Raw genomic sequence first — 24,739 nt, 5'->3', positions numbered from 1 at the left:
TCCCCACCCAGGGATCAGACCCGTGTCTCTTACGTCCCCTGCATTAGCAGGCAAGTTCTTTTGCCACTAATGCCACCTGAGAAGCCACCACATAATGAGCCAGAAAGTATTAAAGCATTTGGCAGGGAAAGTAAAGTGAATCTGGAATTTAAATAATTGAAAAGCCAATAAATTTAAAAATTATTCCCAATTCCATGTTCATCTTTAAGCATCTTTTGATTCAGTTATTCTATATGTAATGTTTGAGGAGGGCTTCTCTGGTGGCTCAGTGGTAAAGAACCCACCTGCCAATTCTGAAGATGTGGGTTTGATCCCTGGGTCAGGAAGATCCCCTGGAGAAGGAAATGGCAATCCACTCCAGTATTCTTGCCTGGGAAATCCCATGGACAGAGGAGCCTAGTGGGCTACAGTCCATGGGGTCACAAAGAGTCGGACTTAGCGACTAAAACAACAGCAAAATTTTAGAGGACTGGTTGGTTTTTGTTTGCCAGGATTAGCAGAAATCCTTTTTCCTCATTTGAGCTAATCACTGGGTAATTGTGACTTCCTTTTTATTTTGCAGCATATTTTGACTACAAAGACGAGTCTGGGTTTCCAAAGCCCCCATCTTATAATGTGGCTACCACACTGCCCAGTTATGATGAAGCTGAGAGAACCAAAGCTGAAGCTACTATCCCTTTGGTTCCTGGAAGAGTAAGTCCAACTTACACCTTGTTATTTGGTACTAGTTTATGGGAATTAAGTTCTTTGCATTATCAGCTTTGTGGTATTACTTAGATTAAATTGATTAGTAAAAGTACAACTAATCTTTAAATGCTGATTGCAGCCATGAAATTAAAAGACGCTTGCTCCTTGGAAGGAAAGTTATGACCAACCTTGATAGTATATTAAAAAGCAGAGACATTACTTTGCCAACCAAGGTCCGTCTAGTCAAGGCTATGGTTTTTCCCGTGGTCATGTATGGATGTGAGAGTTGGACTGTGAAGAAAGCTGATCGCCGAAGAATCGATGCTTTTGAACTGTGGTGTTGGAGAAGACTCTTGAGAGTCCCTTATACTGCAAGGAGATCCAACCAGTCCATTCTAAAGGAGATCAATCCTGGATGTTCATTGGAGGGACTGATGCTAAAGCTGAAACTGCAATACTTTGGCCACTTCATGCGACGAGTTGACTCACTGGAAAAGACTCTGATGCTGGGAAAGGTTGGGGGCGGGAGGAGAAGGGGACGACGGAGAATGAGATGGCTGGATGGCATCACCGACTCTGTGGACATGAGTTTGAGTGAGCTCCGGGAGTTGGTGATGGACAGGGAGGCCTGGCGTGCTGTGATTCATGGGGTCGCGTAGAGTCGGACACGACTGAGCGACTGAACTGAACTGAACTGACTGAATCTTTAAAATTTTTCTTTTGGGATAATAGACTCTTATCTTTTCCTGAAGATGATGGAGGTAAACAATATTAAAGAGCAGAAAAATCAGTAGTCAAACCAGCTTATTTCCCCTGTATCTCTACTACTACCCTCACTTTCTCAAGTCTCCTTTCATGGCTGAAACATCTTGGAGCAGAGCTGATATAGGGATATACCAATTTTGCCTTGATTTTGCACACTTAATATTTTGGTGTTAAGTAGATAGCTGCTTAGGAATTTGTGGAGAGAATAAATAAGTGCAGCTTCATAACTTTAAACTCTGAGGGGCTCTAACAATCATCTGGTTGAACCCTGTGCCACCAGCAGTCCAGATCATGCCGTCTGTGAAGGCATCATGAATTCAGATTCCATCTGGCCTGATGTTGCTTCTTGGGAGTGGAGGTAGGATGTAATGAAAACCAGTGGAGAATTTTGGGCACTCGTGATTCATAATGTCAGACCTATAAGTGATAAAATTGTGGTTTCACACGTATTCAGGTTGAAGCTGGTGCAAGTGGGACCTTGGGTCTGATACTGAGAGAAAGGAGAGTGGGATCCAGTCCCTGGAAATGGGGCAGTCAGGGCTCCAGACCCCAGGCCTGGCAGGAAGCTAGAGTAAAAGATAAGAATATAAGTTCAGTCTGGGCAGTGCAATGACACAAGGCCCAGAAGTTCAGGCCTTAGGATGGTAGACTGTTTGCAGGTCACATCTTCCATGAGGGGTAACACTCCTAAAACCAGTGCTTGGCAGAAATTACAGTTCATAAGCATAGTCTAGGCTGATTCTGCATGGTGACATGCACTCACTTCTTACAGGTGCAAGGAAGAACCCTCATGGAGCTCATTGTCTAAAGAGATAACAGTGTTTATATGGTTAATGTGTATTGGAAGCAAACAATATGGTTGACACTGTGTTTTGTGCTTATATATATAGTGTATATTATTTTCATTCCTCACAATAACCTTGCAAGGTAGAGATTATATTATCTCCATTTTACAGATGCAAAAATTGAGACCCAAAGAGATTAAAAATTGCCCAAAGTCATATAGCTAATAAGTAGCATAGGTGAGTCAAGCCCAGACATTTTAGACTCCAAAGTCGTTGTATTTGCTCTCTAGATCTCTTGAATTATGGTAACTGTCCCATAGAAATAGACCAGGAGATTAGCGCGGCTTAATCCCAGAACTCTCTTTTCAGTTCAGTTCAGTTCAGTCGCTCAGTCGTGTCCGACTCTACGCAACCCCATGAATCACAGCACGCCAGGCCTCCCTGTCCATCACCAACTCCCGGAGCTCACTCAAACTCATGTCCACAGAGTCGGTGATGCCATCCAGCCATCTCATTCTCCGTCGTCCCCTTCTCCTCCCGCCCCCAACCTTTCCCAGCATCAGAGTCTTTTCCAGTGAGTCAACTCGTCGCATGAGGTGGCCAAAGTATTGCAGTTTCAGCTTTAGCATCAGTCCTTCCAATGAACACCCAGGATCGACCTCCCTTAGAATGGACTGGTTGGATCTCCTTGCGGTACAAGGGACTCTCAAGAGTCTTCTCCAACACCACAGTTCAAAAGCATCAATTCTTCGGCGATCAGCTTTCTTCACAGTCCAACTCTCACATCCATACATGACCACGGGAAAAACCATAGCCTTGACTAGACGGACCTTGGTTGGCAAAGTAATGTCTCTGCTTTTTAATATATTATCAAGGTTGGTCATAACTTTCCTTCCAAGGAGTAAGCGTCTTTTAATTTCATGGCTGCAGTCAGCATCTGCAGTGATTTTGGAGCCCCCAAAAATAAAGTCTGACACTGTCTCCACTGTTTTTCCATCTATTTCCCATGAAGTGATGGGACCAGATGCCATGATCTTTGTTTTCTGAATGTTGAGCTTCAAGCCAGCCTTTTCACTCTCCTCTTTCACTTTCATCAAGAGGCTTTTGAGTTTCTCTTCACTTTCTGCCATAAGGGTAGTGTCATCTGCATATCTGAGATTATTGATATTTCTCCCGGCAATCTTGATTCCAGCTTGTGCTTCTTCCAGCCCAGCGTTCCTCATGATGTACTCTGCATATAAGTTAAATAAGCAAGGTGACAATATACAGCCTTGACGCACTCCTTTTCCTGTTTGGAACCAGTCGGTTGTTCCATGTACAGTTCTGACTGTTGCTTCCTGACCTACATACAGGTTTCTCAAGAGGCAGGTCAGGTGGTCTGGGATTCCCGTCTCTTTCAGAATGTTCCACAGTTTATTGTGATCCACACAGTCAAAGGCTTTGGCATAGTCAATGAAGCAGAAATAGATGTTTTTCTGGAACTCTCTTGCTTTCTCCATGATCCAGCGGATGTTGGCAATTTGATCTCTGGTGCCTCTGCCTTTCCTAAAACCTGCTTGAACATCTGGGAGTTCACGGTTCACATATTGCTGAAGCCTGGCTTGAAGAATTTTGAGCATGACTTTACTAGCGTGTGAGATGAATGCAAACTCTGTCTTATTTGACAAATATACACATTTAAGAACTTCTTAAGGGGTTCTATTATTCAACAAATATGTATGGAACACATACATATATATATATATATATATATAATTTGCTATGTGGATAGATAGAAGACTTTGTATAAGGCAGTGCTCCTGCCATACAAGAGCTTAGAGTCCAACTGGGGAAAAGGCCCACACAGACCTGTATCTCAGGGGCAGCACAAGAGCAGTGAGCGTTAAGAATTGTGACTTTAACCTTGTGATCATGGGGAAGATGGGATTTGAAGTGCACCCTGAGTTTTGATGGAGAAGAACATTCCAGAGGGGAAAGCTCGGAAAGCAGATGTGATTCAGCCAGGTACAGGGCAGTTTCTGTGGTTGTAGTGATTGGTGTTGCTTCAGCAAAGAATTTGGCCAGAACTGTAGGTCGTAGAATCTTCTGAATGCTAGGCTGAGACATTTAGACTTTACATGTAGGTCACACTGAATCCTTCAAAGTTTTTAAGCGTGGGTATGATAAGACAAGTATGGTGTTTTAGAAACATTAACCTGGCAACAATTTTAGGAGGAATTCTGGGACTAGAGATACCAAGACAGAAAGAATGATTAGAAGACATTTATAGTATTGCTAGGCATTACTTCCATGTATTTTGGTAGTTTATTTTGAATAGTTATGCACAAAATAGTTTCTCTTGTTTTAATTTTATTTATCTTTATATTTTTGGCTGTGCTTGGTCCTCGTTGCTGTGCCGGCTTGTCTCTAGTTGTCGTGAGCGGGGGCTGCTCTCTATAGCAGTGCACAGGCTTCTCATTGCAGTGGCTTCTCTTGTTTCAGAGCATGGGCTCTAGAACACATGGGCTTCGGAGTTGTGGCACATGAGCTCAGTAGTTGCAACACCTAGGCTCTAGAGCATAGAGCCAATAGTTTGGGCGCATGGGCTTAGTTGCTCTGCAGCATGTGGGATCTTCCCAGATCAGGACCGGAACCCATGTCCCCTGGACTGGCAGGCAGATTCTTTACCACTGAGCCACCAGGGACACACACAGAATAGTTACTTTCTAATTTGGCAAAGCCTGTTCTTCCTGCTAATATGAATTCAGAATACTAGGTATTTCTTATTTTAAAAAATATGAAAGAACCCATTCTTGTATAAATTTCAAACGTTAGAGGAAAGATAGTAAATTCGATGAAGCTGCTACTTCCACTTCTTCTTTGGTTCCCATTCTTCAAGGGAATGAGTTAACAGCTTATTAGGAATGTCCCAGTCCCTTTTCTGTGTAGGGCAAGTTTTGGTTCTCCCTAAAGTTTTATTTGTTTATTTATTTTTCATTTGAGGAACCCTCATTGGACTGTGTACAAGTCTACCACTTTAAGTGTGTATTCATTTTTTTTTTTTCAATATTTCAGCACATACCTACAATTAGTTGAAAAAGTAGGGGACTTTCCTGGTGGTCCAGTGGCTAGAAATCCATATCCCAGAGCAGGGTACACAGGTTCAATCCCTGGTCTGGGAAGATCCCATATGGTGCAGGCAAACTAAGACTGTGCACCACAGTTGCTGAAGCCTGCGCACACTGAATTTCGTGCTCAAGAGAAGCAACAGGAGAAGCCACTGCAGTGAGAAGCACATGCATCTCAATGAACAGTAGCCCTTGCTTGCCACAACTAGAGAAAAGCACGTGTGTAACATCGAAGGCCAAGCACAGCCATAAATAAATACATTTTAAAAATTAAAGAAAAAGAAAAAGGTAGGCTACATATGTTGGTGTCAGTGTTGGTCAAGATCATGTTCCTTCTAGACTTGCAATACTATGTTCTGCCAAAAAGATTGGAAGTGAGGTTGTTTCAGACCTGTATACCAGTATAAACAAATAGTTCTGGAGTTGAGCATGGGCAGCCCTGTTAGACTCTTCATATATGATCACAGTATCTTCTTCCACCTGCCCCCACCAAGTCAGTCTCATAAAACTCTTGAGCTAATCAATGGTATCTTCTCAATAGGTCCAGGATTACTAATATTCTGGGCTAAACAGGCCCTGTATTACTGATATTCTAGCATTTAAGCCAAATATGTAAGAGAATTTTCTTTTTCTTTATGTGTATGTTTCTTTATGTTTTTATATATATGTGTGTGTGTATAAGGAAGAGTGAATAGTTCTTCATGAACTTTATAGTTTTTGAAATATACTATTAAAGAACTTGGGTTAGAAAGTGAAAAATTCCTTTCATTTCAGAAAAAATTTTATCTTAGAAGCCCAATGGAAAGTTTAACATATACTAAAGCTTAATGCTCTTAGTTTTAAATTGAGCCAAAGCAGAACATTTTCTCCTTGGAAGTCACTTTTGTCCCTTTCTCAATTTTTTTTTTAATGTCTTTCCTTTGCCTTGAAATAATTTATTGTGAACTTACCTTTTCTTTTCATTTAGGATGAGGAGTTTGCAGGTCGGGAGGAGTTTGATGATCCCGACCAGATGAGGATAGGAAACGATGGGATTTTCATGTTAACTTTCTTCAGTAAGTATATACACACAGCAGAGCACCTTCCCACAAACCAGAGTGCTTTAGATTCTGAATGAATATGACTGAATTAATAGAACTAATTGAGCTAATATTTTAATAATTATATGTATTTGATGCCTTTCACTGACACGTTCAAAGCACAGTACACTTTCATCTTAATTTCCTGTCTCTGTCTTCAATTTCTGTGAATATCTGTGGAAAATATAATTGAAGCAGTTATGGGGGATGCTACATTTTTACTTGAGCTGAGCTTCATTTTTCTGATCTTCAGAACCCCTTAAGCATTCCTCCTACTCATTCTTGACCTGTAAAATAGGAAGTAAATGCCTTTGTCTGATGAATTCTGTTTTGCACACTTCTATTTTCCAACACATCAAAGTCAGCCTGATTTTTCCCCCTTGATGTTATTTTGCATTTAACTTTCCATATGCCTGACTTGGGAGTGAGCAACCATTTCTTTTATTTGCTGTATTAAAAAGATATGAAGGAAATGCAGTGCTTTTAGAGGTAATGCATTATGTAAGCTGTCAAAGTTTACAGAAGCAAGAGGATGAATGACTTGAATCAGATTATTTAGGGGCACTAATTTAATGTTCAAATAATGTTTAATTACTCAGAAATAATACATACAGGTAAAGGGTACAAGTCATAAGAATGAAGTTTGGTGATATTAAATTATTTCTTGAAGTATATAGCAGTAGATGTAATAATAAAACACCTGACATTTAGAGACTGTGCTTTCTTGTTTGCTTTTTGGAGGAAGACAGAGGATGGCCATTTTGGGGAAGTGAGGTAAGAGTTGTAGAGGGTGGGCTCAGCTCGTTTATCCTTGAGAAAGCCATTTAAGCAGAAGTAAATCCAGAGTGCACCCTTATAACTCTTGCTCCTTGGATAACAGGATGTGTCTGACCTGCTTCTTTTCTTCTCTTGGCTTTTACAGTGGCATTCCTCTTTAACTGGATTGGGTTCTTCCTGTCTTTCTGCCTGACCACTTCAGCTGCAGGAAGGTATGGGGCCATTTCAGGATTTGGTCTCTCTCTAATTAAGTGGATCCTGATTGTGAGGGTAAGTCAAGTTGTACACCAGCAGTGATAGCCTCTGGAGAAGAATGAGTGGAATAATTTTGAATATTTGACTTTTTTTCACTTACTTTTTTGGAATTATCTCAACATTTAAAATGATTTTTTGTTTGTCTTTGTCTGGTTTCATGAAATTGAACCTAGATCAGTTGTAGTTGGTTCATGCACACAAGTTTTGTAGTCAAATCTACAAAATATTGATGGCCCTAGGACATCTATCCTTGTTCAGCTGCTTTCTCTGTTTTTAATATTTATAATGTGATAATACATGTATTTGTTCTGAAATTAGTTGTTTTTATAATAAGAGTCCATTAACTTTCTGGTATCTCATCAAAAGCAGACATTCCTCTCATTAATGCTGCTGAAGTTTTAGTCCTTCTTCTCTCTTCCCCTCTATTCTTTTCTCCCTCCTTCCTCCCTCTCAACCTTCCTCTCTTCCAGGATTGGTTGTAAGTAGCATCATTGGTTATGCCAGGATGTTTGGAGATCCAGAACTGTTCAACAAGCCCTACTCCATTAGGGGCCCTTATCTCTAAAGTAAATAAGAGAGAGATCTTAAGTGATGTAGGAGTTACCAGTTAGTTAGAATTGCATGAAGTAATTTAAAGTTGTAAAAGATCTAGTCTCTTAAAGTATCCTCTGATTTCAGATAAGTTTACTGCCGTTGTTAACTTTATAATATAAAACCAAGGTGTTTATCATAAACTGGCATTATTAGCTAATGGGTGTTGACTGAGCCATGAAGTTTTTCAAAGTTATTTATTCTAAGGCAGTTAACATTTTTAGAATTCCAAGTTCCTTTGAGAATCTGATAAAAATTATGGGCTTTTCTCCTAGACAACTAACATATACTCCTAAGACATGGCCTTTAGGTTATGAACTCAAACCATAAAGAAGTTTTTCATTCCTTCTCTAAATCTTATTAATCAAGAAATAAAACTATTTTTAATGCTCAAACTGTGCTAAACTCTAGACTGTGTTAAAGTCTTCAACAGAAAGCAGGATCAAAGTAGTTACCAATCTTTTAATTTTTACTAAATTTTTAAAAGAATTAATCCACTTTTATCAAATAAGGTGGTCTTTTGAGTAACAGAACATATAGCTCAAATATGGCTTAGTAAACATTGGGGAAATTTTATTTCCAGTGAAAATAAGTCCTGACATGGAAGTCAGTAAAATGTTTCTCTGGTATCAAGGATAGCTGACAGGTGGCTCAGCATGTTGGTATAGCTAGCCATGGCAGTTTCAGGCATCACATCAGAAACACAACAATGGTCAGCAGAAGAAAGGAAACTATTTCCTCTCCCTTTCTATTTAAGAGCTAAGAAGCTTTCCTAGCAGCCCTTGGTTCCCATTGGCCACAATAGTATCATGTGCTATATAGTCCCTGGCAAAGGAATGGGATTATCATCACGTACATGGTAAAGCTTCCAAGGTCACGGCATGGCTGAAAGGGCAAGAACAGAATCAGGGATCATTAGAAAGGAGGCCAAATATAGTTGAGTTTGTCACTGCGTAAGCAAAATAAAAGTATCATCAAGACATATTTCTGGGGCTTTCCTGGGGGCTCAGTGGTAAAGAATCCACATGCCAATGCAGAAGACAGGTTTGATCCCTGATCTGGGAAGATCCCACATGCCACACAGCAACTAAGCCCATGTGCCACAACTAATGAGCCTGTGCTCTAGAGCCCGGGAGACTCAACTACTGAGCCCACAGGCCACCAGCTACTGAAGCCTGCATGCTCTCGAGCCTGTGCTTCGCAGCAAGAGAAGCCACAACAGTGAGAAGCCCGTGCACTGAAACTGGAGAGCAGCCCCAGCTCTCACAACTAGAGAAAAGCCTGCACAGCAGCGAAGACCCAGCAAGGCCAAAAATAAATAAAATTCCTTTTAAAAAAAGACATATTTCTAAAAGGGGAAAAATATTTTTTAAAAAACAAACAGGTTTGAGCACTTTCAAAACAAGGAGTATGTAAAGCTGAAAGCTACCATATTTCAAGATTGCTTTTCCATGAAAGGAAGTATATTAGCAAATATTGTAATCATTTCAAGTCTGTACTATATAAAATATTTTGACTAAATTTTTAGAAATTTTTGTAAGCACTAAATGAGCAACAGCATTTGTGTACAAGGTAAGATCTTGTGTTTATAAACTCTTAAGCTAGAGGAACCTGTATGCAGGTCAGGAAGCAACAGTCAGAACTGTACATGGAACAACAGACTGGTTCCAAATAGGAAAAGGAGTATGTCAAGGTTGTATATTGTCACCCTGCTTATTTAACTTATATGCAGAGTACATCATGAGGAACGCTGGGCTGGAAGAAGCGCAAGCTGGAATCAAGATTGCCAGGAGAAATATCAATAACCTCAGATATGCAGATGACACCACCCTTATGGCAGAAAGTGAAGAGGAACTCAAAAGCCTCTTGATGAAAGTGAAAGAGGAGAGTGAAAAGGTTGGCTTGAAGCTCAACATTCAGAAAACGAAGATCATGACATCTGGTCCCATCACTCATGGGAAATAGATGGGAAAACAGTGGAAACAGTGTCAGACTTTATTTTTGTGGCTCCAAAATCACCGCGGATGCTGATTGCAGCCATGAAATTAAAAGACGCTTACTTCTTGGAAGGAAAGTTATGACTAACCTAGATAGTATATTAAAAAGCAGAGACATTACTTTGCCAACCAAGGTCCGTCTAGTCAAGGCTATGGTTTTTCCCGTGGTCATGTATGGATGTGAGAGTTGGACTGTGAAGAAAGCTGATCGCCAAAGAATTGATGCTTTTGAACTGTGGTGTTGGAGAAGACTCTTGAGAGTCCCTTGGACTGCAGGGAGATCCAACCATCCATTCTAAAGGAGATCAATCCTGGGTGTTCATTGGAAGGACTGATGCTAAAGCTGAAACTCCAATACTTTGGCCACCTCATGCGATGAGTTGACTCACTGGAAAAGACTCTGATGCTGGGAGGGATTGGGGGCGGGAGGAGAAGGGGACGACGGAGAATGAGATGGCTGGATGGCATCACTGACTCGATGGACATGAGTTTGAGTGAACTCCGGGAGTTGGTGATGAACAGGGAGGTCTGGAGTGCTGTGATTCATGGGGTCACAAAGAGTCAGACACGACTGAGCGACTGAACTGAACTGAAGCTAAAATGTGAAATAATATGTGCAGAAGTTCTCTAAAATATTTTGCTTTATTTTTCAGTTTTCCACTTACTTCCCTGGATATTTTGATGGTCAGTACTGGCTCTGGTGGGTGTTCCTGGTTCTAGGTAAGTGCTTTTAAAAAAGACAAAGGAGAGAAAGATTCTGTTAAATTTTAGAAGTAAAATTACTTTCAGTAAACCTTCATCTCACTTACTGTACAGTAATATATTAGTGATAATGAGTATAATTTTTAAACTATGTCAAAGGTTAGGCTGCTATCACCATCAGAGTAGCACACACACTCATAGACTGTGTCTTAGTGGTGGTGAATGTCTCCTAGCCCATCCATACACACTGCTCACATTTCCCATGTGGCCAGAGGGGCCTACCAGTAAGATGACTTTTCATAGTCCTTAGATTTTTTCCCCCTTGTGAGTTATTGCCACAAAGGGTTCACAATCTCAACCCCAAACTGCTTATCGGTATACTGTTACCTACTGAGCTACTCATGAGTGTATGTGGCCTATCTTCAGTTGAATATATGAGTAGAAAACAGAAAACATATTGTCTTGCATAACTTCCGGAAGAACCACCATTGGCTGTCCAGAATTCTTTAGTTTGCTCTTGATGAGAATAAGATTTTTTTTTATTTAAACATACCGGCCATTTCAGGTAGTTGGTCTTAAGACTGTGCTTATTAGTGTAACTTTTTATTGTAAAATCTTTTCTTCCAAGACATCTTAAAGAAATGAGCAGTGTGGTGAATACTGTTGGCTTCCTCATTCTTTGTAGAGAAAATTTGTATGATACTATAGCAGACCATCATCATTGCTGTCATTTCTACAAGAAAATAGAAGGGACATCTTGTGGCTGTTAAAGGTGGTATAATTGTCTCACTCTGCTTCTGTGGCATCATTTTCTCCTATCCTAACATTTCTTCTGTCTCAGGCCTTTTTGTTATCTCCTCAGTTTGGATCTTTGGGTCCCAGGGTTGCTAATGGGTCTGGCTAGCACAGTGTAGAGCCCATGACCAGAAACTGCTTAATATATTCAGGGCCTACCTGCTTTGCCTTGGGTAACAGAGTCATGCACTGATGACTCTAAATTTTACTCTGAGAATACAAGTCATTCATGATGCCATCCCCTACCTCCCCAGTAGCATCATTTTATTCTACTCTTAGTCACAGCATTCCAAGGAAAGAGACATAGTGATTTTTACCCCTTCTCTTGATTACTGAGAAACTTAATAATTAAAAAAGAACAACCTACAGGAAAGTTACTTTAGAGCAGTAGTTCCTTGACTTGCTTATTCTCCAGACTGTATCTTTAAGAGAAAGTCTGACTCCTCATCTTCTCCCAAGCCTAAAGTCCAAGCAAATCCTGAATAAGCCAAAGACGAGCCGTTAAGCATAATTTTAGGTTGATTGTTGACAACATAGCTAATTTAAAGAAATCTGATAGGCTGATTTCCTTCCTATATTAAAGTTTCATGGGAAATGAGTTTATAATACTTTGCAGTTGATCATTCTTGCTGTCTTACTTAGTGGTAAGCAGAAAATGGTGAGACTTCAGATGTACTTCATACATTTGGATCCAGTGTTTGAGTCATTTTTGGAACTCCTTGCAGAGAGAATCTTTTGTTGTTGTTGTTACTGTTGCTGATTTTTTTTTTAATAAGGAGGGATGGTTTCCTGCAAAGACCAGGTCTATATAAAGTTCTTGAGATGGCAGCTCATAAGCTACATCTAGCCTGTAGTTGTGGCTTGTGTGTTCCATAGTTATTTTCAGAAGTTATTTTTTTAGTTGTCATCATAAATGGGCTTCCCTGGTGGCACAGGTGGTAAAAAAAAAACAAACCTTCCTGTCAATGCAGAATACATAAGAGATGTGGGTTCGATCCCGGGTCAGGAAAATCTCGTGGAGGAGGGCATGGCAACCCACTCTAGTATTCTTGCCTAGAGAATCCCAGGGACAGAGGAGCCTGATGGGCTACAATGCATAGGGTTGCAGAGTTAGTCATGACTGAAGTGATTTAACTCACACACTTAGCGCACACACGTCATATAGAAACCAAGAACTTTCACATAAAATATCTGAATTTTTTTACCTTTTTAAAATTGAAATATCTAGCAAAACTATATTTCCACATGGCACCCATCCTTTGACTGGAATTAGGTTGTATTGTCGCTGATTTTGATGCCAAACAGGGTAGTTTTCACTGTGCTCAGTGCTGATGACTCTTGGTTGCTGCCAGAAATCATTTCTGACTGAGTGCAAAGCATCTTCCACTGCTTGAGTATATTTTAAAATGTATCCAAAAGAAAGTTATTGCTCAGAACTGGTGAGATGGGAGGAAGGTAGGAAATGGGGAACGGCTACTTAATGGGTCCAGATAGTTTTAGGGATGATAATTCTGAAATTGGATTATAGTTTTAACTACTAAAAGCCAGTGAATTGTACACATTAAATGGGTAAGCTTTGTGATATGTAAATTATATCTCCATAAAGCCATTTGAAAAAATGTGTCTAAGACTAGGGGCCATCTCTGGAGGAGGAGGGCCAGCAATGTGTGAGCTACCACTGGAGGGAGCTCATCATCTTCCCTGCTGACTCCTAAATTAAGAATAGAGAAATAGAATTTCAAGTTGAGACAGAATTCTTGTAAAGGTAAGGGCAGCCTGACATCTAGTGGACAGCACTGTGTACTGTTGACAGAAAAAAAAGAAGCCATAAAAGAAAGGATGACATTTTTTTATTTGAGAAAAACACTGTTTATAACCTCTCTGTTTTTAGTGTTAATTATCTTGGAATACTTTTTTGGAACTCAGAAAGTAGGTTTTGGAATCCCTGGCTGTCCATTGATTAGGACTCCACGCTTTCACTGCTTAGAGTACAGGTTTGGTCCCTGGTTGAGGAACCAAGATCCTGGGGTGGGTAAGGAGAGCAGGTTTTGATGATGCTTCTCAGTGAGGTTTCCAAAAGTAAATGATGTAAATATTTGGCCCCATCTTATCTTTTGTTTTCTTTTAGACCAATTAGATTCTGAATGTGCAAAAGAGACTTTTTTTGACTCTTGAGATTATATGTTGTCATTGAGAAATAGGAAACTTGGTGTAAAATCAAATCCTTTGAAAATTTTAGAGGAAATTATGTTTTGATAGCTTTTCTGATAACAGAAAAATGAAGTATTTGGTATCAAGAGGGATATTTCTGGGGATTGGGCTTATTATGCAAATTATAAACTCATTTTTGACTTTTCTTTTTTAAATTAGGCTTTCTCCTGTTTCTCAGAGGATTTATCAATTATGCAAAAGTTCGGAAGATGCCAGAAAATTTCTCAAATCTCCCCAGGACCAGAGTTCTCTTTATTTATTAAAGGTATTAAAGAAAAAAACTTTATTCCAGTCCCAATGTAATCATGTGATGCATGGGTAGATTACTGTTCATGTTTAGAGTAGAATATACAAGCTGGTAGGGGATATAGAGACAGTAAGGAAGCCATAGTCTTTGCCTTTTAGTTTCTAGTTTAGTAAGGAGTGTTTCTATGAAAAAACTATCTGAAAAGGCAAGTCAGAAAAACTACCGGAGGAGACAACATTATCTCATGTTTGGACAATGCAGAAGAGACTTGACTAGGACTCAGGGTCCTTAATCTTTGAATCATGAATCCTGAAGCCACTGCTTGGGTTGTAGTAGTTCCAGAGGTAAGTAGTGAGAAGGAACCTTTCAGGCCTAATCACTGAGCTCTGTTTTGTGGGTCCCCTAAACCCAGAGCTGGGAGAGTCCACAGTACTTGAGGAACTCCTTTTGGCTACTGACAAGCCTACCAAGGCTTCCATCTCCTGAAATCAATGAGGGACTTTCCTGGGCTTTTTCTTCAGGTTAGTATCCTGATGTTACCATTCTGGTGGAAGGATCAAACCCAAGGAAAGGAAGGGGAGAAAAGGGCCTTTTCTCCTGCCTGGAACAGGAGGACTAAGCCTTGCCAAGGCTGTTTTGTTCCCCCATGGTTTTCCCCAGAGGCGGGCTCCATCTTGCATCACTAGCTGCATAAAGGAGGAGACAGGGAATCTTGGGAAAGAGTACACCAGAGAGAGGCCTCTAGTAACAAGATCTGATGGGCCTTCTTGGAACTGATTCTTCGTTCCTTAAGACTGTTGAGGACAGGTAGAGCCAGGCTATTTGAAGACATCGGGCAAGGGTTTGTGAAGGTTGTAACAGTTGAGATAAACCTAGAAAGTGTAATATGGAAAATGATAGTGGAAAATGTTGGGTGGGGAAGCCTTTTAGAGTCACCTGAGGCAGTGTTGAACAGGAAGAGAGGTAGGGAAGTACGCAGCTGGCTCAAAGGAAGCAGTTTGTAACATAAAGGAGTGTTGAGGATTAAGGCTGGAAAATCAAGCTGAGAGCATTCTCAAATATCTTGAGCTCTAAGGCCATTTGCAGTGGAATCTTCGAACTCACAGAGCAGCCCTTTAAACCCAGTCACGTATTGGCTCAACACAAGGCTGATTCCATGTGAGCCTGTATTTGCTGTTGGGTTATTTCATAGTTTTTGTAAGTAATCATATGCTAAGAGTGGAGTTTTCAATTTTGAAGATTTGTTGTGGTCTTAGGATGCAGAGTAGCATTCTCAGTTTTGAAGATTTCATGGTAGTCTCAGAATATATGCTTCTAGAAAAGAAAATATCTATCATATTTCATTTGCCAGGTTGTGAGAGGGTGTTGAAAGTCTTTAAGCAACAGAATAATACGATAACTTCTTAAGTGAAATAAAAATTTTTTCAAGCATGGCATGATAGTAATAACTAATATTTGTCAACTTTTCAATATGTCAGATCCTGAATTAAGCATTATACATGTACATTGTACATATACATGTACAATGGGCTTGTATAAGCAACAAAAGGTTATTAGTGACAGATAAGCTCAGATATATGCATGGTAGAGTATATTCATAAGGCGGTCTTATAAAAGTTAAAGCATGTAAAGAACCTAGGTTCTTTTGGTTAAAGTCAGTTTCTTCAAAAGAGTGTGTACTTTTATTTGAGAGACAGTTTTAGTCTTTAAGATTACCACTTATATTTATGACTACTTTTTTTTTTTTTTTTCAAGAAAAGGAATGTTTTATTACATGTTTAAAATGTCCTGAGAGGTGGTGTGTCCTGAATTTGAATTGGGTTACACAGTCTGGGTGCAGATGGACATTGACACACTCGCCTGGGCCCTGACCCCTGGATGTGTCTGTGTTACATCCTAACTTTAAGAGGCTTGTCAGATGTTTTGTGTGGTTTTAGTAGTTTATGTAGTTACCATTGTCATCTTTTTTCTCCTTCTGTATGTCTGATTATAATTTATAATTACTTCTGATCCTTAGCTTTAACTCTTACCTACCATAGGTTCAAAGTTAAGTCTTTGGGGTGGTCACAGTTCTCATGATGAGCTTCTGAACCTCCACGTTTCCTCTCACCCATTGGTGCTCACAATACCCTGAGAGGACAGATCCCTCCCTCCCTCTCTGCCTTCCTTCCTTCATGGATTCTGTAGGTCTGGTGTATTGGTGGCTTTGAATTTCTAAATGAGTGAGGCCACACCTCTGTCTGGTCACTTCATTCTTCTGGTCGAAGGCAACTCCTGGCTTCGTTAGGGGATGCGTACATGCTTTATCTTATATCTAATACAGGACAGATTGATGTGACAATGGAAGTTAAGAGAAAGCCTGAACTTCGCAGTTTTCCTGTATCGTTGGGGACTTTGAGGATTTTTTTGTTTGTAAAATTTGTTGTTATTGTTTTGACTTCCTAAAATTTCTGAAATGTTTTATGGGTATATTCTAAATGTAAAACAACACATCTTTAGAGTTATGATTTGAAGTAGGCAGCCCTTTGTTAAGCAGTAATGCCGTTGGAGCTGTGAAGGGGTATTATAGACCTGGTACTCTCTGTGTTTTGGAGTCATAACCATTACAGTGCTTTAGGAGTTGTCGGAAACTTAGAGGTGTTTCAGTGGAGGGCATAATGGGGTTTCGTTGCTTTCCTGTCTGACTTTGATATCCTAGTTGAAGTCATCCCTGACATCCCTAGAGGACTCAGAGCTCTAAATTAGGGGTTTAGAGACTTAGAGCAGCATTTAGAATTTTAATGACTTCCTTACTAATTTTCAGTATCCCCAGAAGGAATCCACAAAGCTATAATATCCCATGGGACTGAATTTCCTTTATTCATTGACACAGGTAGGAACTCTCCATCTAGAACCAAAAATAGAATGTTTTCTTTCTCTAATTCAGAGGAAATTTAGTTTAGTTTGAAGATATGATAGAAAACCATTGTGTTAAGATATGAAGAGTTTCTTTCACTGAGACCTCTTACTTTCTTTACTAGAAGTATCACTGGTTAAAAGCTAGCTGTGGGCTTACTTTTGCCAGAAAGCCACAGATAGGAAATTGCTAAAATAACTTTGCTGTAGAGAAAAATAATTCAATTCTCATGCTAAGGTCTGGCATTGTACTAGAAAAATGTTTAAGAATAGTGACTTTTCTATTTAGACTGCCCAAAATATAGTGTACACACACACACAAGGCTGCCCAAAATATGGGATACACACACACAAACCTTGAAATACCCTCAAAAGATCTTCTTTCTTACCAGCCATAGTAGATATTTTAAGAGCTGAACACTAAAGCTCATATACTACTATCATAGGGTAGCTCTCGGGTTCCCTTCTGGAGCTCATTTAAGCTTATAAAGGAAATCTGGTTTCCTGCCTCACAGCAAGAAAAGCCAAAAGACACTGCTAGAGCTAGGCACAGTGGCATCAAGAAGTGTGTGACTATGAGGAAGCAGGAAAAACAATATGTTCCTTCCATGTTGTATGAAGAGAAACAGATACCTTTTAGAAACATCTTTATCTGAAATGGTCAAAAATATAAAGTGTCCATACTTTATCTTATTTACCAATTAACTGGAAAATAAATTTTCATCAAGTTCCACTTCCTCTGATGCTGCCAGATAATTGAGGAGTTAGCTATACATAGTAACTATAAGGTGGTAACACAATTAACCTGATATCTAACACTACTTCAAAAGTACTTGTATTTACAAAGTATAATGGATCTTAAATTTGTTACCTTAAATACTTCTGAAATAGGAGGGGAAGAAAGTTTATAAGCCCTGACGGCATTAATGAGATGGGGCCCTTCATAATTAGATAGTGATTGCTGTGATCTGGTGAGTTGTACATTCTAGGCATCAGATATCTTCTTACCTTTTTTGCATATGATGATAAATGTTTTCATTTTCTTTTTTTCTATAATCTTCTCCCTCCTCCTTAATACATCTTTATTTCCAATTCACCTCAAGTTAATTTGACTTATTTGGGCTGTGTAAAGTAGCAAGAAAGTAGAAAATATTTCCAGTGGAATTTTTGCTTAAAAAAAAGTTACACAGGGTCCAAGAAGAAATTGTGTAGGCTGTTGATTCCCTTCTTTCTGAAGTGATCTGATCTAAAGATTAGTGGTGATATTCACAGTCCCTAAAGCCTGTCTCTTTTCCAGTTTACATTCCATCGTTTTTGTAGCAACCTGTGAATCAAATTGATCTCAACAGGCCTCTTGAGTCGTAGAGAGCAGTGGATGCCTCTATAGCAGTCTTTTTCATTTGGAGTTTGTATGATGAATGAGATCACCCAGTCTATCTAGGACTTTTTAATGGATTTTTTTTAATACTGGAGAATAGTTGATTTACAATGTTGTGTTATTTTCAGGTGTACTACAAAGTGATTCACTTATACATACACATATATCTATTATTTTTCAGATTATTTTCCCGTATAGAATATTACAGAATGTTGAATAGTGCTTCTTTTGCTTTACAGTAGGTAGGACCTCTTAATGGATTTTTTAATGTCTTTTGGGTGGCTCTGACTTTGAGGGATCTGCTAAAACTAACTTACCTCCATGCACATAGTGTGAACTAAGTAGCCTGGTAGTTATCTGGACTGTATCTCATATTCTTGCAAAACTCTAGTGTTTTGACCTAATAGTAATTATTATATCAATTTTTATTTATTAATGGTAACTGATAAAACTGAATTTACTTAGACTTGTAATGAGTCTAACTAGCCTCATTGCAGAAATCTCTATTTGTCATCTGCCTGCCAGACAGATTTTACTTTTGGTTCTACTTGGCTGCAGGAATCCTTACATTCTTGTGTCTTTGTCCTTGCACATTCTGAAATCCCCCTAAAGAAGAGTTGCTCGTATATCCGTATCATTGGTTTGCTTCAGATCAAAACACCAAGTGAATTTGAGTTTGGGAAAATATTAATGTTCAAAAAGAATATGTTGATTTCTTCCAGAGCTGTAGCTTCTCTGCATCTTGTCAACTTTTTAAAGATGTATGCAGTAGTCTAATCTGTCTATAAAAGGGCTGCTTGTGGCTTTTACAGTAATTTTGAAAGATGGAATGGCCTAGGTATGAGCCCATCCAACTTTCATGTGGTGTAGGGTACCACAACATAGTTTCTCAATAAGCTTTTGTTAAGTGTTAATGCATCTGTTTAGAGTATTTTTTTTGGCACTAATACAGGGAGTTATTTGTATTTTTTCCATGAGAACCAAACCAGTTTATGTGCCAATACAAAAATTCATCAAAGTGTTAACATGAAAATTGCATTTATAATAGATGGACATCATTTTGAGAGTATTATTTCAGTCATGTAAATTGCTTTATAAAATTGGGGCTGCATGCACTTTTTTTTGTCTACCAGAGATACCTCCCCCAAAATACAGTAACTTTTTTTCCCCTAACTATTTGGAAGAAGTACCTGTGGTTCCTGTGAGTTTACAGCTGTTTTCTAACTTTGCCGTGCTCGGATAGCATGACATCACTGGCGTCCTTATTGGAAATCTTTCATGTGAGATCTGGCACAACTGGCAGGGTAAACAGCTTCAAGTGTGTTTGGAAAATTACCTACGCATTGGATTCTGCTGTTTCTTTGTCCCCAAGTTTCAGTCATTGCCATTGGTGTTACGTGTGGGATGAAGTGCTCCTTGAATTCTGTTCTTGTGTTAGGTTTAGAGAGAGAGAGAGATCCCTGATCTCATGGGATTTAGAGAAAGCAATTAAGTCTTTCCTAGTTCTGGAGACCTTGATAACTTTAAGAACCAAAAATGTAATGTTTACTGAATACTATGATGTCAGTGTATAGTAATCTTAAAGCTATGTTAAAATGTATTTCTCATGTCTTCAAACATCCTGCCTTCTTTTGTGACTACATCCTTCTTTTAGCCAAAATAACAACCTAACCAGAGTTCCAATATTCAATATCCTTTTTTGGCAGATGTTTTCTGGCGAAGGCCTTCCTGCATTTATGAATTCTCTCCCAAGAAGCAAGAGAACACCTGCAGGAAGTGAATCAAGATGCGGAACACAGAGGAATCATCACCTGCTTTAAAAAAATAAAGTACTGTTGACAAAGATCATTTCTCTCTATTTGTTCCTAGGTGTAAAATTTTAATAGTTAATGCAAAATTCTGTAATCATTGAATCATTAGTGGTTAATGTTTGAAAAAGCTCTCGCAGTCAAGTCTGTGATGTATTAATAATGCCTTATCTATTGTTTGTAGTCATTTTAAATAGCATGAGCTTTGTCCCTGTAGTCAGTAGGGGGCAATCTTGCTTTTATTCATCCTCCATCTCAAAATGAATTTGGAATTAAATATTTTAGTGTAAGATATGTATAATGCTGGCCATTTAAAAAAGGGGTTTTCTCAAAAGTTAAAACTTTTGTTATGACTGCATTTCTGCACATAATCCATTTTGCTGTTAAAATTAATCTAGAAATTTATTTAATTGTATTGTGAACACCTGGAAGCAAAATCATAGTACAAAATACATTTAAAGTGTGGTCAAGAATATGTTCTTAATTGGTAAAAAATAAGCATTAATTTCTTATAGTCTGTATTCTAATTTTTCAGTAACTTATTCTGTGTTGTGTACCTAAGGGATTGTAAAGGTGTTGTCACTGTATAAAATAGAGAGGACAAGGACAAATGCAGCATAATTACTAATAAATTGCAATTCTCGACACTTTCTATATGATTGGAATCCCTGCCCCCTTTTTTCTTTTTCTTTTGTCTCCTGATGATTAGGCCAGGGGCTAGGAGTAGAGAGGGGATTAGGTACTAGGAGCAAAGAAAGAATTAGCTTGGAACTTTTGAGATGATCCCTAACATACTGTACTAGTTGCTTTTACAATGTGTTAGCAGAGACCAATGTGTTATAAATGTAGAGTGATGTGCTTTCTGCCAAGTGGTAATTCACCCTGGTTTGCTATGTTAAAGCTGTAAATACAACAGAACATTAATAAACGTCTCTTGTGTAGCAACTTTTGCTGTGGATTACTGTTTAATTCTTGGTTTGCACTTATTAATTGCCAAGGCAGTTTTTTCTAATCTTGATTCATATAGATACATACACAATCATTCAGTAAACACAAAAACTGATCTTGGGCCAATTTTTTTCTTTTTTAGCTATCATATTCAGTATATTCCTAAAAATGTATTAGTTCTTCAAAAGACGATGAGCTAAAATAAGGGAGGAATTGTAGAGATTGTAAGTCATTCTGGAATTCCAATTATGTTTCATTTTCAGACATAATCTTAGATAATTTATTTCCAATGTTTTCTGCATATTCCCTGCATTTGCCCTTTTTCTCAGCTGAACACAGTCAACTGGTTTAAGTCCTGTGAGCAAGTGCCCAGGTGAAGCTAAAGTTTTCTCCTTCCTCCTGATTTTCTATTCTTGTCTCAGTTGTGTTAAATTTAGAGACCAGAAGTTTTTATAATATCAGCTGTTTGGTTTTTTCCCCCTCTACTTAATATATAAAGAAAAAATATAGCAAGATGGTTAAATAACTACACAAACCAGCACTAGCATGGTATGATAGCTGCAGATGTTCATTTATTTGCTGCCCGTGAACATCCAGGATCAACTTAGGAAGTGAGTGTTCAGGGGTATCAGTAGGTAATGCATTATTTGAAAGCCAAAGAGGAAAACTGAGTGCCTCCTGGAACAGTGTTTCAAAGACTGCTTATTCTAACTCATTTATTGATTACAGTAAGTATAACTCGTTTATTGATTACAATAAGTAATAATATAACATTATGTTCTTGTTTACAAGTTATATTTTACAATAGATACAGTCTTGAGAGTCTCTAAAAAATTAAAGATTTTTTTTAATATTTTGAATTAGATTTTACCAACCATAGACTTTGGAGGAGTTTATAGCCTATCATGTTCTAACAGTCTGAATAAATTTGGACATTGCAACAGAGAGAGCTATTTAAATTATCTTACAGGACAAAATAGAGGGGCCCTAGATCACATTAACTAAAACATTGTAGTTTTGCTTTGTGTTTACTCTTTAGGTCTTATGCCTTATTTGAGTTTGTATTTGAGGGCTGAAATATTTGAAATTCTTATTTCTGCATATTTCTGCAAAGTCCTTAAGATTTTTTTATATGTAAACCTAAGGTTGGTATGCATTAAAATTAATTAGGATGGTGATTTCTCTCTTTCTTAAATGTTCTAAAAATTCAAGTCTTTGCAGATATGTAAGTTACCTGGGGTCCTCACTGTTAGGGTGGAAATGTTTGTTCTGTAGTCTTACTTTTTATTTTTCTCTCTCTTCTCTGTCTCCCTTTGGTGGGTTCATTATTAAGAATAACCCTTTCAGATAAAGGAGAAGTGTTTAAATTATTTGAGAGAGAATACTGAGGAACCACTGTCATTTGCACAAGGTTATGGAATAAATTGGCTTTGACCTTGGGCTGAGGGACAGCTGGGGCTCATCTATGACTTCAGAGGTCCCTCTTGTCTCTGACTTACTGTTGCCAATTGGAATGATGCAAACAAAGTTATCTGACTTGAGCTATGTCCTGCTGTGGGTTATTAGTAACCCAGATGAAATTTCTTTTGGCCTTCATTGTATTCTTACAGTATATTTAAAGGTAGAAAGAACTCCTGAAAGGGAATTTCAGGGCCAAATGATAGTAAGTGGTTGCCTGAGGTGTCAGGGTTCTAGGTGAGCATCAGGAAAAATATACCCAATAAATGGAGTGCTGGCCTCACCTTTGAGTCCAACTCTACCACCTCTTACGGATGTCTGACCTTATTGAGGGGTTGGATAGTCCATATTGAAAAATCACCTGTTCCTAATACTAGTAAACACCGATAATCAAATTTTAACTTAAAACATGCCAAGAATAGACACCGAACTGTATGTTTAGGTAAAATACAAGATAATAATTTATGAAAAAGTAATGTGGGTCCTACTACCTACCTGAATCTGTTTTTTTGTGAAACCTTAATGATGAATACAGGAAAACCATGTTTGAATATAAGATGTAGCTTAATAATTTTCAGGTTTGGCTGATGTTTTTTAGCTAGTTAGATTTTCACCTTTTCAGGCTTTCTGAAGATAATTTGAGGGATGGTGAGAGGTGTAGCAAAATGCAAATATGTTTCCGTAGATGGTTTGTGCGTTTAAAAAAATTCTTGCTTTGCACGTTTTTAAGCCTAAATAGCAGTTACAGTCTCTAAGGCCGATAAGGTGAGAGATGTGAGAGCATTTGGTGCACCGCCAGTACTGAAGGTAAATTCTGGAGGTGTTACTTTGGCCACCTCATGTGACGAGTTGACTCACTGGAAAAGAGTCTGATGCTGGGAGGGATTGGGGGTGGGAGGAGATGGGGACGACAGAGAATGAGATGGCTGGATGGCATCACCGACTCGATGGCCATGAGTTTGAGTGAACTCAGGGAGTTGGTGATGGACAGGGAGGCGGTGATGGACAGGGAGGCCTGGCGTGCTGTGATTCATGGGGTCGCAAAGAGTCAGACACGACTGAGCGACTGAACTGAACTGAACTTTTGCGCAGTGTGTGGTTGTCCCCATTTAGAGCACCCACAAAAAGTGCTGTTTGACAGGGAACTTCTGAGTATTGGCGCTCTGTATGTTCTGCTGCTGAAGTGAAGGACATCTCAAAGAAAGAGACCAAAATTCTTTAAGGGAAGGGTAAGTTCAGGTCAAGAATAAAAGACTTTCAGGAGGTAAGGAGCTACGGAAACTGATTTTGTGTTCTAAAAAGGGGCTCTTTGATAACCCAGTTCCTTTCTTATGTACAGCTTTATGATCTATAGAAAGAACCTGCTCTTTGGACAACCTAAGTGCAGAGCCTTCCTCCTGAGGACAGTTCCTCTGTCGAGAAATTTGAAATAGTCCCCTATTTCAAATTATCTGCTTCGTGGCATTTTGGTCCTCTCAACCCTCCAGTTAGTCTCAGATTTTGTCACTTGTAGTATAGATACATTACTTCAGTTTTGTTTTGATGCCTCTTTTTGCTTAAAAGTCTGTTTTATTTTCCAAAAAGCATTGCATTCTGATTTTGAGAGTTTTAATTCAGTTGGCAGGTTTGTAAGATGTAAACTTAAAGGCGAATCTATTAAACCTGAATATAGAATATGTTAAATAACGAGAATTATCTTATGCAGGATTTTATCCAGGTCAGAAACTGGGATGTAGTTTTGTGAAATAGACATCTCCCAACCCTGCTTTGTATGTTGTTCATTCTGCTCTAAAAGTGATTCGTTTTTATCAGTTATGTGAGAAATGAAATATTTCACAGACTTTGCCCATCCTTATGTGATTGCAGGTTTATAGACAACAAAACGGAGAAAAGCGGTTTCTCTAAATCTCATACAAAGATTAGTGCCGAACTGCTGAGAAGTCCGTATTCGTTATTATTCATTAATTATCTGGAAGGTTCACCAGTGGGTCAAAAACCTAAAAAAACAAAACGAAAAACTTAGATATAGGGAAGGTGATTTCTCACCACAAAGTAGTATCAACTCAACTATAGAACTAAGGGAGTGCTGCCTTCTGACTCTGAAACCCAGCCTCTCTTCTGAGATTCATCCTGCGCTGCACTGAATTTTCACCTTGCTAGTTAGGGTTTGCATTCACATCCCCTACTGAGAGCCGCTTCCTCCATTTAAGCCAGTTACTTCCTGAGCCAAGGAAAGAGGATTGGAGCAACCTAT

The 24,739-nt window shown here is 38.8% G+C and overlaps 1 protein-coding gene across 1 annotated transcript in view; it reads left to right on the top strand.

Moving 5' to 3' along the window:
• The window catches only part of NDFIP1 (Nedd4 family interacting protein 1), a 53,365-nt gene extending 32,341 nt beyond the window's left edge, over positions 1-21,024 (top strand). The window contains exons 3-8 of the mRNA XM_055429153.2: positions 563-693; positions 6,312-6,399; positions 7,346-7,470; positions 10,697-10,763; positions 13,911-14,016; positions 19,978-21,024. Of these exons, the coding sequence (XP_055285128.1) occupies positions 563-693; positions 6,312-6,399; positions 7,346-7,470; positions 10,697-10,763; positions 13,911-14,014 (515 nt within the window). The 3' untranslated portion in view covers positions 14,015-14,016; positions 19,978-21,024. The remainder of the gene's footprint in view (positions 1-562; positions 694-6,311; positions 6,400-7,345; positions 7,471-10,696; positions 10,764-13,910; positions 14,017-19,977) is intronic.
• The last annotated feature ends 3,715 nt before the right edge of the window (positions 21,025-24,739 follow it).

This window comes from Moschus berezovskii, chromosome 8, assembly GCF_049115385.1.
Source record: "Moschus berezovskii isolate FMDL1 chromosome 8, NW_MosBer_1.0, whole genome shotgun sequence".
Classification (NCBI taxonomy): domain Eukaryota; kingdom Metazoa; phylum Chordata; class Mammalia; order Artiodactyla; family Moschidae; genus Moschus; species Moschus berezovskii.
Note: the sequence above shows the minus strand (reverse complement) of the source record. Positions and strands in the feature narration are given on the sequence as shown.